Source organism: Physella acuta, unplaced genomic scaffold (genome assembly GCF_028476545.2).
Source record: "Physella acuta isolate Inbredline_101_S28 unplaced genomic scaffold, ASM2847654v3 ptg000517l, whole genome shotgun sequence".
Classification (NCBI taxonomy): Eukaryota; Metazoa; Mollusca; class Gastropoda; family Physidae; genus Physella; species Physella acuta.
Window position 1 is genome coordinate 42,243 of NW_026732036.1, and position 18,441 is coordinate 60,683.

Here is an 18,441-nt window from a genome sequence, read left to right on the forward strand (position 1 = left end):
GAATGTCCTACGTATGTGTCGGCTGTGTTAGCGCGCACATGGGCTATTATATATTAGGATAGTTAGCCTCAGTTTTGTCAAATATATAGTGTTGAACCAACTAATCAAAGACGACTCAGGACACTCACTGAGACCCTCCTGGCGCCACCCTCAGCTCGTTGATTGGGCGGTGTCCACGTGACCCCCATCGACGATGGTGGTCGATCTGTGTAGCCATGTTTGTTGTGACTCGGTGACGTCATCGCCATGGCGCTCTGGGGTCGCACTGTTGAGACTGGTTTCTGCGGCTGCGCTGGGGGGCGGTATGACGTCAGGGTGCTTACGTCACCATTATGCTTGTCGTCAGTTGAGTGTTGGTGCTTGAAGCCATTGTTGTTTGGTACTGTGGACTAAGAAAAGAGAAGTTCTAAGTCAGACCGGTTGCCATAGAAACGTATTAGCAGTATTAGATCAATGTTTACTTATGAAGGTACACACTAGCCTGCTGTCTAAACTAAATCTTTACGTCGCCATTGGCAACTCCAATGGATTTGGTTTAGAGATTAAGGTCGTGCTAAAGGTTAGTCTATTCACGTGATTGTACTGTGGATAACCTTGAGATACACAGCTTTGATTCATCATCTAGAATCTAGAAATGTGTTACACAACTAAAATAAAAAAATCTTTAAATAAAAAGCGTGTGTTGAATGTTACAAACAAATCAGATTGTGACTTGTATATCGTGATCCCTTGTGGCTAACACAAGTAGAAACGTCGAGAAAATGTGCGACACGGAAATAATTGAACCACATCTTTAACTAGTTCAACCATGAAACCACATCTATAAATAGTTCAACCATGAAACCACATCTATAAATAGTTTAACCATGAAACCACATCTATAAATAGTTCAACCATGAAACCGCATCTATAAATAGTTCAACCATGAAACCACATCTATAAATAGTTTAACCATGAAACCACATCTATAAATAGTTGAACCATGAAACCACATATATAAATAATTGAACCATGAAACCACGTTTAAAAATAGTTGAACCATGAAATCACATCTATAAATAATTGAACCATGAAACGACATCTATAATTAATTGAACCATGAAACCACATCTATAAATAGTTGAACCATGAAACCGCGTTTATAAATAGTTGAACCATGAAACCACTGTAACCAAATCTATAAATAATTGAACTATGAAATTATGTCTATAAATTATAAAAAGTTGAACCATCAAACCACGTTTATAAATAGTTGAACCAAGAAACCACCCCCCAACTCCCACCCACAGACAACGATAGTTGTAGGCTATTTATTACAATTACGTATTGTAGCAACTACCTTAACATTGATGCTAAACGACGTAACCTAATACAATAAAAACATATAAACTGCTGCACACAGCCCCTAGCACTAGGTTATCGACATAAAACCAAAGGGTTGGGTTGGGTTAGGGTTTGGTTAAAACTCCGCCTCACCGAGTATCGTAAGCTGCCCGTGTCCCTGTAGACGTCCACTCTATCGGTGAGGCCTGGTGGCGGCTGGCTGGCGTCGCTCCTGTGAAACTGTTGGGTGCTCCGGCGTACGGCAGGCACTGGGCGATCTGTCAACAGAGGAATCGTATCGGTCAAACGTCTGTCAACAGAGGAATCGTATCGGTCAAACGTCTGTCAACAGAGGAATCGTATCGGTCAAACGTCTGTCAACAGAGGAATCGTATCTGTCAAACGTCTGCCAACACGACTGGCTCATCTGTTAACACAAATCTCATCTGTCAACACACCAATCTCATCTGTCAACATACCAATCTCATCTGTCAACATACCAATCTCATCTGTCAACACACCAATCTCATCTGTCAACATACCAATCTCATCTGTCAACACACCAATCTCATCTGTCAACACACCAATCTTATCTGTCAACACACCAATCTCATATGTCAACACACCAATCTCATCTGTCAACACACCAATCTCATCTGTCAACACACCAATCTCATCTGTCAACACACCGATCTCATCTGTCAACACACCAATCTCATCTGTCAACACACCGATCTCATCTGTCAACACACCAATCTCATCTGTCAACACACCAATCTCATCTGTCAACACACCAATCTCATCTGTCAACACATCAATCTCATCTGTCAACACACCAATCTCATCTGTCAACACACCAATCTCATCTGTCAACACACCAATCTCATCTGTCAACACACCGATCTCATCTGTCAACACACCGATCTCATCTGTCAACACACCAATCTCATCTGTCAACACACCAATCTCATCTGTCAACACACCAATCTCATCTGTCAACACACCAATCTCATCTGTCAACACACCAATCTCATCTGTCAACACACCAATCTCATCTGTCAACACACCAATCTCTAATTTACTTGAACTTATGCCTTTGGACCAACTCTTAACAGAAATATTTAAATAATCGCTTGCTGGTAGGGCTTAATCCGTATTCTAATTGTCTAGAGGTCTATACACTGTCTATCATGGAATTTTACACACCATAGAAACATACACACCATGGGATTATACACACTATAGGAACATACACACTAGGGGATTATACACACTATAGGAACATACACACTGGGGGATTATACACACTATAGGAACATACACACTAGGGGTTTTTACATACTAAAGGAACATACACACTGGGGGATTATACACACTATAGGAACATACACACTAGGGGATTTTACACACTATAGGAACATACACACTAGGGGTTTTTACATACTATAGGAACATACACACTGGGGGATTATACACACTGTAGGAACATACACACCATGGGATTATACACGTTTTAGGAACATACACACCATGGGATTATACACACTATAGGAACATACACACTAGGGGATTTTACACACTATAGGAACATACACACTAGGGGATTTTACACACTATAGGAACATACACACTAGGGGTTTTTACATACTATAGGAACATACACACTGGGGGATTATACACACTGTAGGAACATACACACCATGGGATTATACACGTTTTAGGAACATACACACCATGGGATTATACACACTATAGGAACATACACACTAGGGGATTTTACACACTATAGGAACATACACACTAGGGGATTTTACACACTATAGGAACATACACACTATGGGATTTTACACACTATAGGAACATACACACTAGGGGATTATACACACTGTAGGAACATACATATTATGGGATTATACACACTGTAGGAACATACACATTATGGGATTATACAAACTGTATTAACATACACACTGTAGGAACATGCACACTGTAGGAACATACACACTGTAGGAACATACACACACCAGGTGGTAAAACAGGACAGAATTCACGGCTGTTTAAAGGTCAAGTTCATTTACATAAGTAATTGCAAGTATGTGTTCTAATGAGGGTCATGCTGACCTAGGTCACGGTTACCCAGTAGGGTAAGACAGAATTAGCCGGACATATGATATATGACACGATCTAACAATGTTAGCCTACATCACTACATAGGTTGTGTAAGCTATCAACAACACATTACAACCAAATCTGACGAATTGAAAGTATTCTTACTCTCTAACTACATTTAACATTAAATATTCAATTTTTATTTTACTAATAAAATATTAGTTTAAAAAAATAATTTAAAATACATATAGATCTACAGTTTTAGAGCAGAGGGTCCATGGTGCAGAAGAAGTTGAGTTCTTTTGTTTCTTTTACTTAGGTGTTGCTACTTTATCTGGCTACCTTACTTCAAGCCACTTGCAAGCGACGCACTCCGTACACCCTAAACCTAAATAAATACTCTACTCTTTTGTCATCTGGCGCGCTACTGTTCGACTGGAGCTCTTTCAATATTATTGTTGGGAAAAAGTTTTGAAAATTGAAGTTGGCTAAAACTGTCCTAGTTAATTTGTGCTTAAGCTAGACTACATATATATAGATAGACTTGACCCAGACAGACGACAGACTTCACGTACAAAATAGACTAAGACGACCTAGACTAGACATAAACTAGACCAGTGTTTCTTCCAGACATGTCTTCAGGGGGGAGGGGGGGGGACGACTAAATGGAACTTAAATAGAAAATACATACGTTTAACAGTGTCGTCGTCCCCCCCCCCCCCCCCGGAGAAAAAAGTCTTGACTAAACATAAACTTGACCTTGACTAGACTAGACTGACTAGACATAAACTCGACTTAAACTTGATCTAGACTAAACTTAAACTCGACTTAATATTTAACCTAGACTAGACCACATAGACCTACCTTGTTGAGCTAGGACCTGTGGTCCAGGACTAGCATGTCCACTACTGGCTATCCTGCCTGGCATTCTGTCTGTGTGTTACCTGGTCAACATCCGGTCACTCCATTAGTCCACCCTGTCCGTGTGTGCATGTAATCGATGATACGGTCACATCGATCAGCTTGACCTGTCAAATTAAACCATCTTGTTTAGTTAGATTGACATGACACACACAAAAAGTAAAAAAAAAAAGAATATAAAGACAAGCAACTATATCTTTAATCTGACAACATCACGTATGGTCTCCCGTAAAGCCTAATGTCATATATCACGTGTATAGCACCAATTTCTAATGAATAAGCCTAGATATTTTACAGGAGAAATGTTGCTGTTATACATGTATCTATTTATTCTATTTAGTCATGACTCATGAGAGAAAACTGTAAGAGAAAATCATTTAAGATTGTTTCGAGACTTCTATCTTACATAGCTTTGTGCGTCTTTTTAAATATCTGAGTACAACTTATTTGCTAAGACCAGCGGTGTCCTGTATATTCACTGAACTAAGTCATCTCGCATTCAACACTACATTATTCAGCCTGATATCAACGGACTTATGAATTATGACATTACTTTTGTATGAATCGTATTCATCATGACATAAAAACAAGTTTTTTAATTCAGCTCGATATCAACTGACTTATGAATTATGACATTACTTTTGTGTGTGAATTTGCATGGGTCAGTACCTCGGCGGTGTGAAGATCTGTGAACAGGTTTATGTGTAGGTGTATGGTGGGGGGGGGGGGGGGTGGTAAGCTTATACAGAAAAAATATCAAAACTACTTAAAATGAATGTACACCTATCAGCATGTATTGAAGGACGGAGTTAGAACTGAATGGAAGATTTATAAGCGTCTGTCTAGAACAGGTGTCGCCACTTGAAGACACGACGCTCTAACATACACACGGATAAAACACTTTTATAAACGTTTTTATACAATTTATCAGTGAATTATATTCACGCCGTGTTTTTATATACATAAAATTTAACACCTGTTTTATAGCAGATAGTTTAAAATTTACCACCCGTTGTAAAAGAATGGGAATTTTAGAACCCGTTTTAAAATGTACACTCTTTTAGTTTATCATTTAGTTTTTATAACTGTTTAATCAAAATTTACTGCATGCACTGAATAATATCTTAGTTTTTAAAATTTACTATAGTTTTGATTGAGAAGTGCATGAAGATTACTCAATGCAGTTACCTCCCTGTTTTACCTTATCACATTGACGAATGTGTGAGAAAATGGCAGCAAGGGAAATAACTCTATTGCAGCGATCCAAGGGGATTAGAGCCCTATTGTTGACAAGAACGAAAAACGTTTTTGACAATTTCAAATTAAGAGAAGTCTTAGGCTTTAACAAATTTATAAAAATGTGTTCAATAAAAATAAGAAATTTAATTTTAAAATGTGTGTAATAAAATGTGAAAATGTAGAGAACTTGGATTCATATTTAGTGTGTAGCCTGCATTATCACTCATTCCCATAGCAGTCTAAGTAATTTTCCAAATATTGCTGAATTACATAAATTACTAATAATGATAAATAGGCCTTCATCTAAAGTGTACATAAGTGACACAAATAAGGCTACAAAATCAGATTTTAAAAAACATCAAATATTTCGACAACACCGCTAAACATTTATTTTCAATAATCGAAGTCCGTTTAAGGTCGCAGTTGATTGCTTCGACCCGACACAAACACGAACGTAGCGTAAATTCTTGTACGAGACAAAAATAGCCGTCACGCCTCATTAAATAACGCGCGTGGTTGCTCTCCGTTCGTCTCGGTTCTTAGTGGACACACGTGACCTACCATACCAGAGGTCCTGTGCTGGAACCGTTGTGACGAATCCAGTCACGCCTGACCGGTTCTAGAGTTAGTCACGTCTCATCTAGCGGTGCATTCAACTCATTCAGGTGCTGGCCTGGGTTGTGTTTGTTGTTCTGGGTTGTGTTTGTTGTTGGCCTAAGTTGTGTTTGTTGTTGTTCTGGGTTGTGTTTGTTGGCCAGGGTTGTGTTTGTTGTTGGCCTAAGTTGTGTTTGTTGTTGGCCTGGGTTGTGTTTGTTGGCCAGGGTTGTGTTTGTTGTTGGCCTAAGTTGTGTTTGTTGTTGGCCTGGGTTGTGTTTGTTGTTGGCCTGGGTTGTGTTTGTTGTTGGCCTGGGTTGTGTGTTGTTGGCCTGGGTTGTGTTTGTTGTTGGCCTGGGTTGTGTTTGTTGTTGGCCTGGGTTGTGTTTGTTGTTCTGGGTTGTGTTAGTTGGTCTGGGTTGTGTTTGTTGTTCTGGGTTGTGTTAGTTGGTCTGGGTTGTGTTTGTTGGTCTGGGTTGTGTTTGTTGTTGTTCTGGGGTGTGTTTCTTGGCCTGGGTTGTGTTTGTTGTTCTGGGGTGTGTTTGTTGTTCTGGGTTGGGTTATGTTTGTTGTTCTGGGTTGTGTTTGTTGTTCTGGGTTGTGTTTGTTGGCCTGGGTTGTGTTTGTTGTTCTGGGTTGTGTTTGTTGGCCTGGGTTGTGTTTGTTGGCCTAGGTTGGGTTTGTTGTTGTTCTGGTTTGTGTTTGTTGTTCTGGGTTGTGTTTGTTGGCCTAGGTTGGGTTTGTTGTTGTTCTGGTTTGTGTTTGTTGTTCTGGGTTGTGTTTGTTGCTCTGGGTTGTGTTTGTTGTTGTTCTGGTTTGTGTTTGTTGTTCTGGTTTGTGTTTGTTGGCCTGGGTTGTGTTTGTTGTTCTGGTTTGTGTTTGTTGGCCTGGGTTGTGTTTGTTGGCCTAGGATGGGTTTGTTGTTCTGGGTTGTGTTTGTTGCTCTGGGTTGTGTTTGTTGTTGTTCTGGTTTGTGTTTGTTGTTCTGGGTTGTGTTTGTTGGCCTAGGTTGGGTTTGTTGTTGTTCTGGTTTGTGTTTGTTGTTCTGGGTTGTGTTTGTTGTTCTGGGTTGTGTTTGTTGGCCTAAGTTGTGTTTGTTGTTGTTCTGGTTTGTGTTTGTTGTTCTGGGTTGTGTTTGTTGGCCTAAGTTGTGTTTGTTGTTGTTCTGGTTTGTGTTTGTTGTTCTGGGTTGTGTTTGTTGGCCTAAGTTGTGTTTGTTGGCCTAAGTTGTGTTTGTTGTTGTTCTGGTTTGTGTTTGTTGTTCTGGGTTGTGTTTGTTGGCCTAGGTTGGGTTTGGTGTTTCTGGGTTGTGTTTTTTGTTCTGGGTTGTGTTTGGTGTTCTGGGTTGTGTTTGTTGGACTGGGTTGTGTGTTGGTCTGGGTTGTGTTTGTTGTTGGCCTAGGTTGTGTTTGTTGTTCTGGGTTGTGTTTGGTGTTCTGGATTGTGTTTGTTGGACTGGGTTGTGTGTTGTTCTGGGTTGTGTTTGTTGGCCTGAGTTGTGTTTGTTGTTCTAAGTTGTGTTTGTTGTTCTGGGTTGTGTTTGTTGGTCTGGGTTATGTATGTTTGCCTGGTTTGTGTTTGTTGGCGAGGTTGTGTTTGTTGTTGGCACAAAAACTTCTATAACCAATCTCAGGCACTATGTTGAAGCTTATTTATGTCTATCTAGAAATTCATGTATTGTTTTTTGTGCGTCTATAAAATAGCAATTAAAAATTATTCAAAAAATAAAGTTTAAAACTAGGTCTTCTTCATACGTTGGTTCTATTAGTGGTGTTAAATTTACAACGTGCTAGATCACGTCATCAATCAGGTTCAGGTGAAGACATTTAAATTTATTTCTGGTGCCCTTTCCTTTAGAACGGCGAACTATTTTAAAGTGTAAAAATCCTATACAGCAGACCAATTAAAATTTAAATCGATCTCCTATAAAAAAATTATATCGATTATATCCGTGTAGTACAGAATGGCTCGATCAAGCGTGAAGCAAATGTAAGCGTACACGAGTAGCTAAATAAAGAGACAAGGTGTTTGGGGATAAAATAAATAGGTAGCTAAATAAAGGGGCGGGGTGTTTGGGGATAAAACAAATAGGTAGCTAAATAAAGGGTCGGGGTGTTTGGGGATAAAACAAATAGGTAGCTAAATAAAGGGGCGGGGTGTTTGGGGATAAAACAAATAGGTAGCTAAATAAAGGGGCGGGGTGTTTGGGGATAAAACAAATAGGTAGCTAAATAAAGGGGCGGGGTGTTTGGGGATAAAACAAATAGGTAGCTAAATAAAGGGGCGGGGTGTTTGGGGATAAAACAAATAGGTATCTAAATAAAGGGGCGGGGTGTTTGGGGATAAAACAGGTAGGTATCTAAATAAAGGGGCGGGGTGTTTGGGGATAAAACAAATAGGTAGCTAAATAAAGGGGTTGGGTGTTTGGAGATAAAACAAATAGGTAGCTAAATAAAGGGGCGGGGTGTTTGGAGATAAAACAAATAGGTAGCTAAATAAAGGGGCGGGGTGTTTGGGGATAAAACAAATAGGTAGCTAAATAAAGGGGCTGGGTGTTTGGAGATAAAACAAATAGGTAGCTAAATAAAGGGGCGGGGTGTTTGGGGATAAAACAAATAGGTAGCTAAATAAAGGGGTGGGGTGTTTGGGGATAAAACAAATAGGTAGCTAAATAAAGGGGCGGGATGTTTGGGGATAAAACAAATAGGTAGCTAAATAAAGGGGCGATTGTTTGGGGATAAAACAAATAGGTAGCTAAATAAAGGGGCTGGGTGTTTGGGGATAAAACAAATAGGTAGCTAAATAAAGGGGCGGGGTGTTTGGGGATAAAACAAATAGGTAGCTAAATAAAGGGGCGGGGTGTTTGGGGATAAAACAAATAGGTAGCTAAATAAAGGGGCCGGATGTTTGGGGATAAAACAAATAGGTAGCTACATAAAGGGGCGGGGTGTTTGGGGATGAAACAAATAGGTAGCTAAATAAAGGGGCGGGGTGTTTGAGGATAAAACAAATAGGTAGCTAAATAAAGGGGCGGGGTGTTTGGGGGTAAAACAAATAGGTAGCTAAATAAAGGGGCGGGGTGTTTGGGGATAAAACAAATAGGTAGCTAAATAAAGGGGCTGGGTGTTTGGGGATAAAACAAATAGGTAGCTAAATAAAGGGGCGGGGTGTTTGGAGATAAAACAAATAGGTAGCTAAATAAAGAGTGATAAAAGCAGAGGCGTCAATAGGTCGGGTGTCACCTGGTGCGGCACCTCATGATGTCACCCCCCCCCTCCCGAAAAATCATGCAGGCCTTTATATAGTTGCAACTAATGTCACCCCCTAAATGGCGTCAATTTGTGCGCACATTATATTAATCCACCAATTAATTCATGTACAAAAAAGCATCGTTTTCATCGCAAATTATTAGATTTTGGTGTCACCCCCTCCTGGTCCCCGGTCCTCTGTAAATTTTGTAGTTGGTATTTACACTCCCCCACCCCACCCCACCCCCTACCCTCGGGTGATAGTTTTAAAGTGTGCACAGTTAATAGCAAATATGTTCATCTATTGTTAATTATTAATATAGGTGGATTAAATCTAATTAATCATTAATTGAACTGGCAAAAAGCAAAATTCTTCTATATATTTTGCAACTTTTCGCAATGGTGTCACCCCCTAAATGGTGTCACCCGGTGCGGTCCGCACCCCCGCCCCCGCCTCGCGACGCCTCTGGATAAAAAAATAGGTAGCAAAACATGAACAATCACGGATAGACAAACAGTTAAAAATTGAAAAAAAAACCTGTAGCAAACAAACGCTTCTCACGTTTACAAATCAAAGAACTGTCTATTCTTCAGTTAAACGGCCCAAGTTTTGACCCCCATCGCAGTGTCACCTAGCGGCTGATTCACACCTTAGGGCATACTTGCGCGAAGCCCTAAGCCATAAATGTGCTACCCAATATATAATTTATCGCTTTATGAGAGCTCCTGCCACACACTGTTGTATTATACGATTAGGTTTGTGACAGGCAAGGTTTAGACTAGCATTAGGCTTAAGTTCTAAAAGGTTTTATGAACGCGCTCCGACTTGCCTGCGGTATGTACTGAGTACTGAAGTATTCATGTATCTGTAGGCGGTATGGGGACGGCGTGGTCAGATGGTAGGGCTAACGTCTCGAGTTCGGATCCCAGGCTCGAGTCAGTAGAACGTCCCTGAGTCCACCCAGCTCTGATGGGTACCTGACTCAAGTTAGGAAAACAAAGGCCGTTGGGTATAGTGCTGACTACATTGTGGGTATAGTGCTGGCTACATTGTAGGTATAGTGCTGAATACATTGTGGGTATAGTGCTGACTACATTGTGGGTATAGTGCTGAATACATTGTGGGTATAGTGCTGACTACATTGTGGGTATAGTGCTGACTACATTGTGGGTATAGTGCTGAATACATTGTGGGTATAGTGCTGAATACATTGTGGGTATAGTGCTGGCTACATTGTAGGTATAGTGCTGAATACATTGTGGGTATAGTGCTGGCTACATTGTAGGTATAGTGCTGGCTACATTGTGGGTATAGTGCTGACTACATTGTGGGTATAGTGCTGGCTACATTGTAGGTATAGTGCTGAATACATTGTGGGTATAGTGCTGACTACATTGTGGGTATAGTGCTGGCTACATTGTAGGTATAGTGCTGAATACATTGTGGGTATAGTGCTGACTACATTGTGGGTATAGTGCTGACTACATTGTGGGTATAGTGCTGAATACATTGTGGGTATAGTGCTGAATACATTGTGGGTATAGTGCTGAATACATTGTGGGTATAGTGCTGACTACATTGTGGTTATAGTGCTGACTACATTTTGAGTATAGTGCTGGCTACATTTTGGGTATAGTGCTGACTACATATAAGGGTTTCGGTGGGGGAAAAGGTCTAGATTGGATGGGAATTTTATGTCCTATTTCAAATGGTTTTTATGTATTGGACATGGTAAGATATGCAGCAAATATCTAAACATGCTTACGTCAAATATTTATACCACAAATTATGTCTACATATCTGACAGGATATGTTCTAGCGTTTATTGAAAATCAAGAGCCATTTTGTGTGTAAGATGAAATGTAGAGAAGGAACACTGTAATGAGATAGAAATGTCCTTAATAAAAGAACAATGTAATGAGATAGAAATGTCCTTACTGGAACAATGTAATGAGATAGGAATGTCCTAACTGAAGGAACTCCTTTGAAATGCGCGGCTAGTTTGTTGACCATTGCCTGCTATTTATACAAGAGTTCCGCGGCTAATACCGTCTGGTAATCTCTACCGGTGATCTCCAGTAGTCCAGGTAATCCCCGCCATCTTAGGTAACCGTGCTGGTCACGTGATGTTTGAGGAGTGGCCAGGAAATTGTATAACGGGGGGAAAATGGAGGAGTGACCACAGGTATTTGGGAGTTACGTGCTTCAGTCTCGTTACAGGTGTCTTCACAGTTTGGCTACAGGTGTCTTTAAAGTCAAGTTACCTACATGTGTCTTTTAAGTCTAGTTATATGTGTCTTCATAGTCAGGCTACAGGTGTCTTTAAAGTCTGGTTATATGTGTCTTTAAAGTCTGGTTACCTACATGTGTCTCCAGTCTAAAACTATAAATCAATATAACTGTCTAGTTCCAGGTTCCGACAAGTCTGATTCAATGTTTCTAAACTTTCTACTCTATGGGCCACATGCTGAGATTATATAAGCCCTATATTTCCCCCCCCCCCCCACACACACTCACACGCACTCACAACGAGCGTTAGATAACTTTATCTAAACAAATATCCCCCTTTTGCGTACAGCTAAATCTAATTAAAACTCGACCATTTGGAATGTCAACTTGGAGTGTAAGTAACGGGAACCTGATTGAAGACTTGATTCTCTTCAACGATTGGTCGCTTTCAGAACAAGGATTGGGGAATGGCGAAGTATAGAATAAATCTTCTAATAATAGCTTCAAAGTATCCTGATACTGTAAATACTTCATTTGTGAGTTCGAGATATATTGTTACCGTCAAAATATCGATACTGCAAACATTTTGTGAACAGACCTCTTAAAATAAAGTTTCTTTGAAAAGACAAGGGTAGTGACATTGTTCTACAAACTAGATTTTAATTGCAAACGTTAACTTTACTTGATGAGATCTAGACTAGTTTGTTTCCAATTAAAATGTGGATCAATACGATTAAATCAACAAAAAGGCGGGGGAAGGGGAGTGTTATAGTTTAATGACTTTGTAATCACGTCGATTTATGGGGGATTATGTGGGCTGAGTATTTTATTTGCGAAAACCAGTATCGATTTCAGATCGAATAAAAATCGATAACCGTTCTAATGTGTTGTACGAGAAGCTGTTAGAATGTTTCAGGAACTGCGACCACACACTGTGACACTACCGCTGAGAGTGTTTCATGTGTTGTTTTTTGTGTTTTGTGACTAGAACTGACACTTTTGTTTTTGTGACTGGTAAGTCACAAGTATTTGTTGTCTTTGTTACTAGGCCAAGATTTGTTGTATTTGTTACTAGGCCAAGATTTGTTTACCTTTCCATTACTGGTGGTTGTTGTTGTCTCTGTGCCTTGAATAATATTTGTTTTCTACAACTTAGACTTACAAAACAAATACTACATTATTAGATCAATATTTGTATGCAATATAATAGGTTCGATCTGTGCTATGTCAATGCAGTGGGTAGGGGTTATTCGTAACAATAAATATGTACGGTAGCTTTTTTTAACAATAAATATTTACGGTAACTTTTTTAAACAATAAATATTTACGGTAATTTTTTTAGTTCAGTCAGCAGTTTTCCAACAAGCCACTCCAACATGACACCCCAACATGACACCCAAACAAGACACCCCAACAAGACACCCCAACATGACACCCAAACAAGACACCCCAACAAGACACCCCAACATGACACCCCAACAAGACACCCCAACATGACACTCCAACAAGACACCCCAACATGACACCCCAACAAGACACTCCAACAAGACACCCCAACATGACACCCCAACAAGACACCCCAACAAGACGCTTCAACAAGACACCCCAACATAACATCATGACATGGCACTCCATGTTTACACTTCATCACAACACCGCCATGTCAACTACAACAATAAAAATTACAAAATACAACTAACTCGCCTTAAAAATTGAGCAACAAACAATTCACCTCCAAAACTAGAACAAACAACCAGCTTAAAACCCTCTAATCTAACAAACAACAATTAAAAAAACAAACGAAAAACCATTCTAAAAACACAACCAACTTACAAACATTGCCATTACCAACAAACAGCCAACTGTCAAACAAAACCTAAACAAACCATTTAAAAACTGTCAACAAGCACTTAACGGGACAGCCAGCAGGGGTGTGGGGGGGGGGGGGGGTAGTGCTTCAGTCCGATTCTAATATCGGAGCTTAAGATGATGTGAGGCTGGGTGGGGTGAGGGAGGGTGGAACAGCTCTCCTGCATTAAAGATTATCGATTGATTTCCCGTGTGTTTTGTTTGATGTGGCGACATGGAAATTCCTAATCGAGTCGGTTCGATGGGATAAAATCAATCGGATTTAGGCGTATTAAACTAGGGATTTTCTAAGTCCAGAAACGAATTAACAAAGAAAAAATTTGACTTGTTGAAGTATTAGATCAGCGCTATATGTCGTGAGTGAACAAATTAGTTTCAGTATTTTTTTTTACATTTGTATTACACACAGTATTCTGTTTTGGGAAGTCAAGGAGTAGACTAGGGTGAGATGTGTTATAAATTATCGTCAAGACTAAAGAACAACGTGATACAGAGTCGTATAGGTTTTCTTCTAGGCCAGGTATAAAGTGTAAGGTGATGACTAGGGTTAGGATTCTCGTCCAACATAAATAATGGCATGGAATACGACCAACCGTTTATTAATTATCCTAAGATGACATCCAGTTAATAAGGGGGGGGGGGCCTTCAATACTTCCTTTAACAGATCGTCAACATATTACATCACACAATTTCAGCCGTTTTTAGCCCACATTCCCTTCTATTGTCTCACGTCTTCACCATTAAGTAACCCCTTCCTTATAAAGACGTCAAAAAATTAACCCCTTCCTTATAAAGACGTCACAAAAATTAACCCCTTCCTTATAAAGACGTCACAAAAATTAACCCCTTCCTTATAAAGATGTCACAAAAATTAACCCCTTCCTTATAAAGATGTCACAAACATTAACCCCTTCCTTATAAAGATGTCACAAAAATTAACCCCTTCCTTATAAAGACGTCACAAAAATTAACCCCTTCCTTATAAAGATGTCACAAAAATTAACCCCTTCCTTATAAAGATGTCACAAACATTAACCCCTTCCTTATAAAGACGTCACAAAAATTAACCCCTTCCTTATAAAGATGTCACAAACATTAACCCCTTCCTTATAAAGATGTCACAAAAATTAACCCCTTCCTTATAAAGATGTCACAAAAATTAACCCCTTACTTATAAAGATGTCACAAAAATTAACGCTTCCTTATATAGACGTGACAAAAATTAACCCCTTCCTTATAAAGATGTCACAAAAATTAACCCCGTTCACTATGAAGACGTCAAGGATGTGGGTAGGTAGTCAAAGTTCCAAACACCCCTACCCCCCTCCCTAATGCAATGAGCATGCTTTTATCGTTTAACGTTTCTAAGAAATATAAACACATGCAACCTATTTTTAATTCCCATCGCCATTCAAGTCTTGACCCTTGTTTTCTTGTTTATTTATATCTCTTTCTTCTATTCATCCTGTAGTTTGTATCGCTTAACTTTTGTGTAAATATCTGCTGTCTGTATAATCTGCTATGAACAAAAGTGTGAGTTTTAAAAAATGTTGCCAGCATGTGTAACTATGTCAGCTCTCATCTCAACCTACGTCCACTGGCTACATCAATTCTCTACGTCTTAAACTCTTGAAATTCTTAGCACAAAATGAAATCAGACAACTATATTTTGTGGCATGAATATTGCTGGAGTGGGGGGAGATGTTTCTGTTTCCAAAGTATGCGAGCAAATTCATGATTACTTGCAGAGGGGGGGGGGGGTGATACCATTGTAAGGAGCGTTTGGGGAGGGGGGGTATCTGATACTATAATACTATAGCTGATCCGGTTGTTGTACCGGTAATCCATGACTGACTTCAGGCACTGGCTTATCTACCTTGTGGCTTATCTACCTTGTTTTGATCCTGTTAGTACCCTCCCCTCCCACCTCGCTTCTACCACTCCCCCCCCCCCCCCTCCCTACATAGTACCTTCCATACGCTGATCGTATTTCACCAATGGCCTGTATGTTTATATTTGATTCACCACGTATGTAGAGCGTCTTGTAGCCATTCAACCCACGGGCTGTTTGTGTACACGGAACAGATTATGAGCTAAGTGCTGATAATGGGTCAGGCCGGTACGTCGTGCCCCCCCCCCACCTCCCTTCCCCCCCCCCCCCCCCCCCTCGGGTGCCAGACCGCCAATGTTACCGACAGTACTACGGCAGATAGCGGTGTCAAATGTCCACGCAACACAATAGCCGTGCTTCATGTTGTTGTTAGAATAGTGGATTCACATGAAGCTATAGGGTAGTTAGAACTGTATGATAGTAGCTCAATATGACACAGTAGTTAGAACTGTATGATAGTAGCTCAATATGACACAGTAGTTACAACTGTATGATAGTGTCTTCGTATGAAGCTTCAATGTACTTATTACTTTATGAAAGGACCCTACTTTCAACATTCGCCTCATGTTGATCTATAATCCATGTTGTTGATAGAATTATTTGTTGTCTCTATATAAGACTGTCTACACAAGGTAGCAAGAATTTGTATTTACTTTTTTCTAAAGAAGTTGACGTGCATCTATGTAAAGAATACTTTTAGGCATCTTTTAAATGCCCCCCCCCCCCCACCTCCGGAGGATATAGAAAATTATATAATTTATATGAGTGCCCCCTTCGGAAGTTTCACGCGTGCCCACCCTCCCCCGTCGGAAGTTAAAAGCGTGCCCCCCCCCACCCCCTCGGAAGTTTAAAGCGTGCCCACCCTCCCCCCTCGCAGACAAACTGTGTATGTCTCTATTGCAAATATGAAGATCGTATATGTATATGTCGCTATCAAAGCACAAAATGTGTATAGGTCTATATATCTCTATATCTCCTGTATGTATGTCTCTATCGGAGCACAAGATCCTGTATGTATATGTCTCTATCGGAGCACAAGATCCTGTATGTATATGTCTCTATCGGAGCAAAAGATCCTGTATGTGTATGTCTCTATCGGAGCAAAAGATCCTATATGTATATGTCTCTATCGGAGCAAAAGATCCTGTATGTGTATGTCTCTATCGGAGCAAAAGATCCTGTATGTATATGTCTCTATCGGAGCAAAAGATCCTGTATGTGTATGTCTCTATCGGAGCAAAAGATCCTGTATGTATACGTCTCTATCGGAGCAAAAGATCCTGTATGTATGTCTCTATCGGAGCAAAATATCATGTATGTATATGTCTCTATTGGAGCAAAAGATCCTGTATGTGTATGTCTCTATTGGAGCAAAAGATCCTGTATGTGTATCTCTATCGAAGCAAAAGATCGTGTATATATGTCTCAGTGAAGCGTGTATTCCACCCAGCAAGCCAGTCGCTCTATAGCCCGTGAATCTTCTATGGTTTCAGATTTCATAACTGTCAAACAATTAACGGCTCTATTCGCTACGATACCCCCACACCCCACCCTCCCCGCGTTTTGGTGAATAGAACAGATACTTGAAGCAGCATTGACATTATAAAGCCCGATGATAGATACATACTTGTGCCGTGGGCTGGTGGATGTACCATTGAAAAACACATGATATACAAAACAGGATTTTAATTTAAAAGAAGCAACAATTAAACAAAAGCATAAAAGTGCGAAATTGTTATTAAGTATAGATCTACTTACATTTTGGATTTATGATAGTCTACTCAATCGTCATTTAAACCTTTGAATAAATTACATGTCCTATTGAAATAAATATTGAAACAGCCAAGAAAATTCACGGCACATAAATCCAGTATCACATGATTAAGAAAAGAAATCACATGTATTAAGCCATCTGCTATAAGACTTTACCGGTTCTGCGTCCGTACGAAATGTTGCACAAAAAAGTTACCGTGAACGTCCCCGCTAGTCTCCCCTGTGTAGACCCAGCCGGTGAGAGACGGTCGACCGTCGCCTGTCGTAGACCGCGTCAGGTGCTTTGTGCGAGTGTGAAACCTGCGCCGGGCTGGGCCTCTGTTGACGGGGGACGTCGCACGTCGCCGGTCAGCCGTTAGCCGTCGTGTGAGGGGGTTGTTTGCTAAAGGGCAGGAACAGATGCCCTGGTTGTCTTATGCTGGGGGAATTAATTGATGGCAGTTAATTAATGATACAGATCTTAACACATTGCTACTTTAGTGATAATTAGAGATACAGTATTAGATAAAAAATAGAGAATGCAATGCGATAGGCATAGACACTCACACACGCACACATGCACATACACACATATGCAGATACTAATACGCATACAGATACCCATACCCATACCATTTCCCATACCTGTACACGCACAAGCACATACACGAACATAGAAATAAAAAACAATTTTTTTCTTTCATAGTACAAAACGTTAAAATAAAAAGTTAATAGTTTTATTTTACGGCCATTAAAACCGACATTTTGAAAGGGCAAGCAAAAGTTTCTTTGTTGAACAAATCACCTACAGACTGATTTCACTAGACCTGAGCAATCTGCTGCATGTTTTAACGTGTTTTTGTTTGGTTTTCTTACAGCGATCCCTAGACCAATGGGTGAAGCGGGGTCAGAGGTCAGGCGCGGGTCGCAACTTGATTTCTCTCAGCGTACGGTGTCACCAGATTTTGTTGATACAAAAGATTGCTCTGATAGAGCGACCGGTGGGTTTTCTTACTCGAATAGTAAGGTGGGCTTTTATACACATTTGGGGTTTTTTTTAGCACAAATAATTATGTGGGATTTCTAATCAAAATAATAAAGTGTGTGCATCTGTAAACATGTGGGTTGTTCTACAACCATCTCCACAGGTGCGTTCAGAGTATCTTCCAGGCATCTCTTCGAAAAAATTCTACCGCCCCCCCCCCCCCCCCCCCCCCGAACGAAATGAAATTTATATAATTTATATAGAAAATTAGAAAATAAAT

General features: G+C 40.1%; 1 protein-coding gene across 1 annotated transcript; it reads right to left on the reverse strand.

Moving 5' to 3' along the window:
• Positions 1–104: 104 nt before the first annotated feature.
• Positions 105–17,467, reverse strand: LOC131944980 (uncharacterized). Its single transcript, XM_059305904.1, has 4 exons — positions 17,394–17,467; positions 4,297–4,460; positions 1,477–1,601; positions 105–389 (listed from the first exon to the last, which is right to left on the reverse strand). Exons 2-4 carry the CDS (start codon positions 4,358–4,360, stop codon positions 105–107), a joined length of 474 nt encoding a protein of 157 aa, XP_059161887.1. The 5' UTR covers positions 4,361–4,460; positions 17,394–17,467.
• Positions 17,468–18,441: the final 974 nt, after the last annotated feature.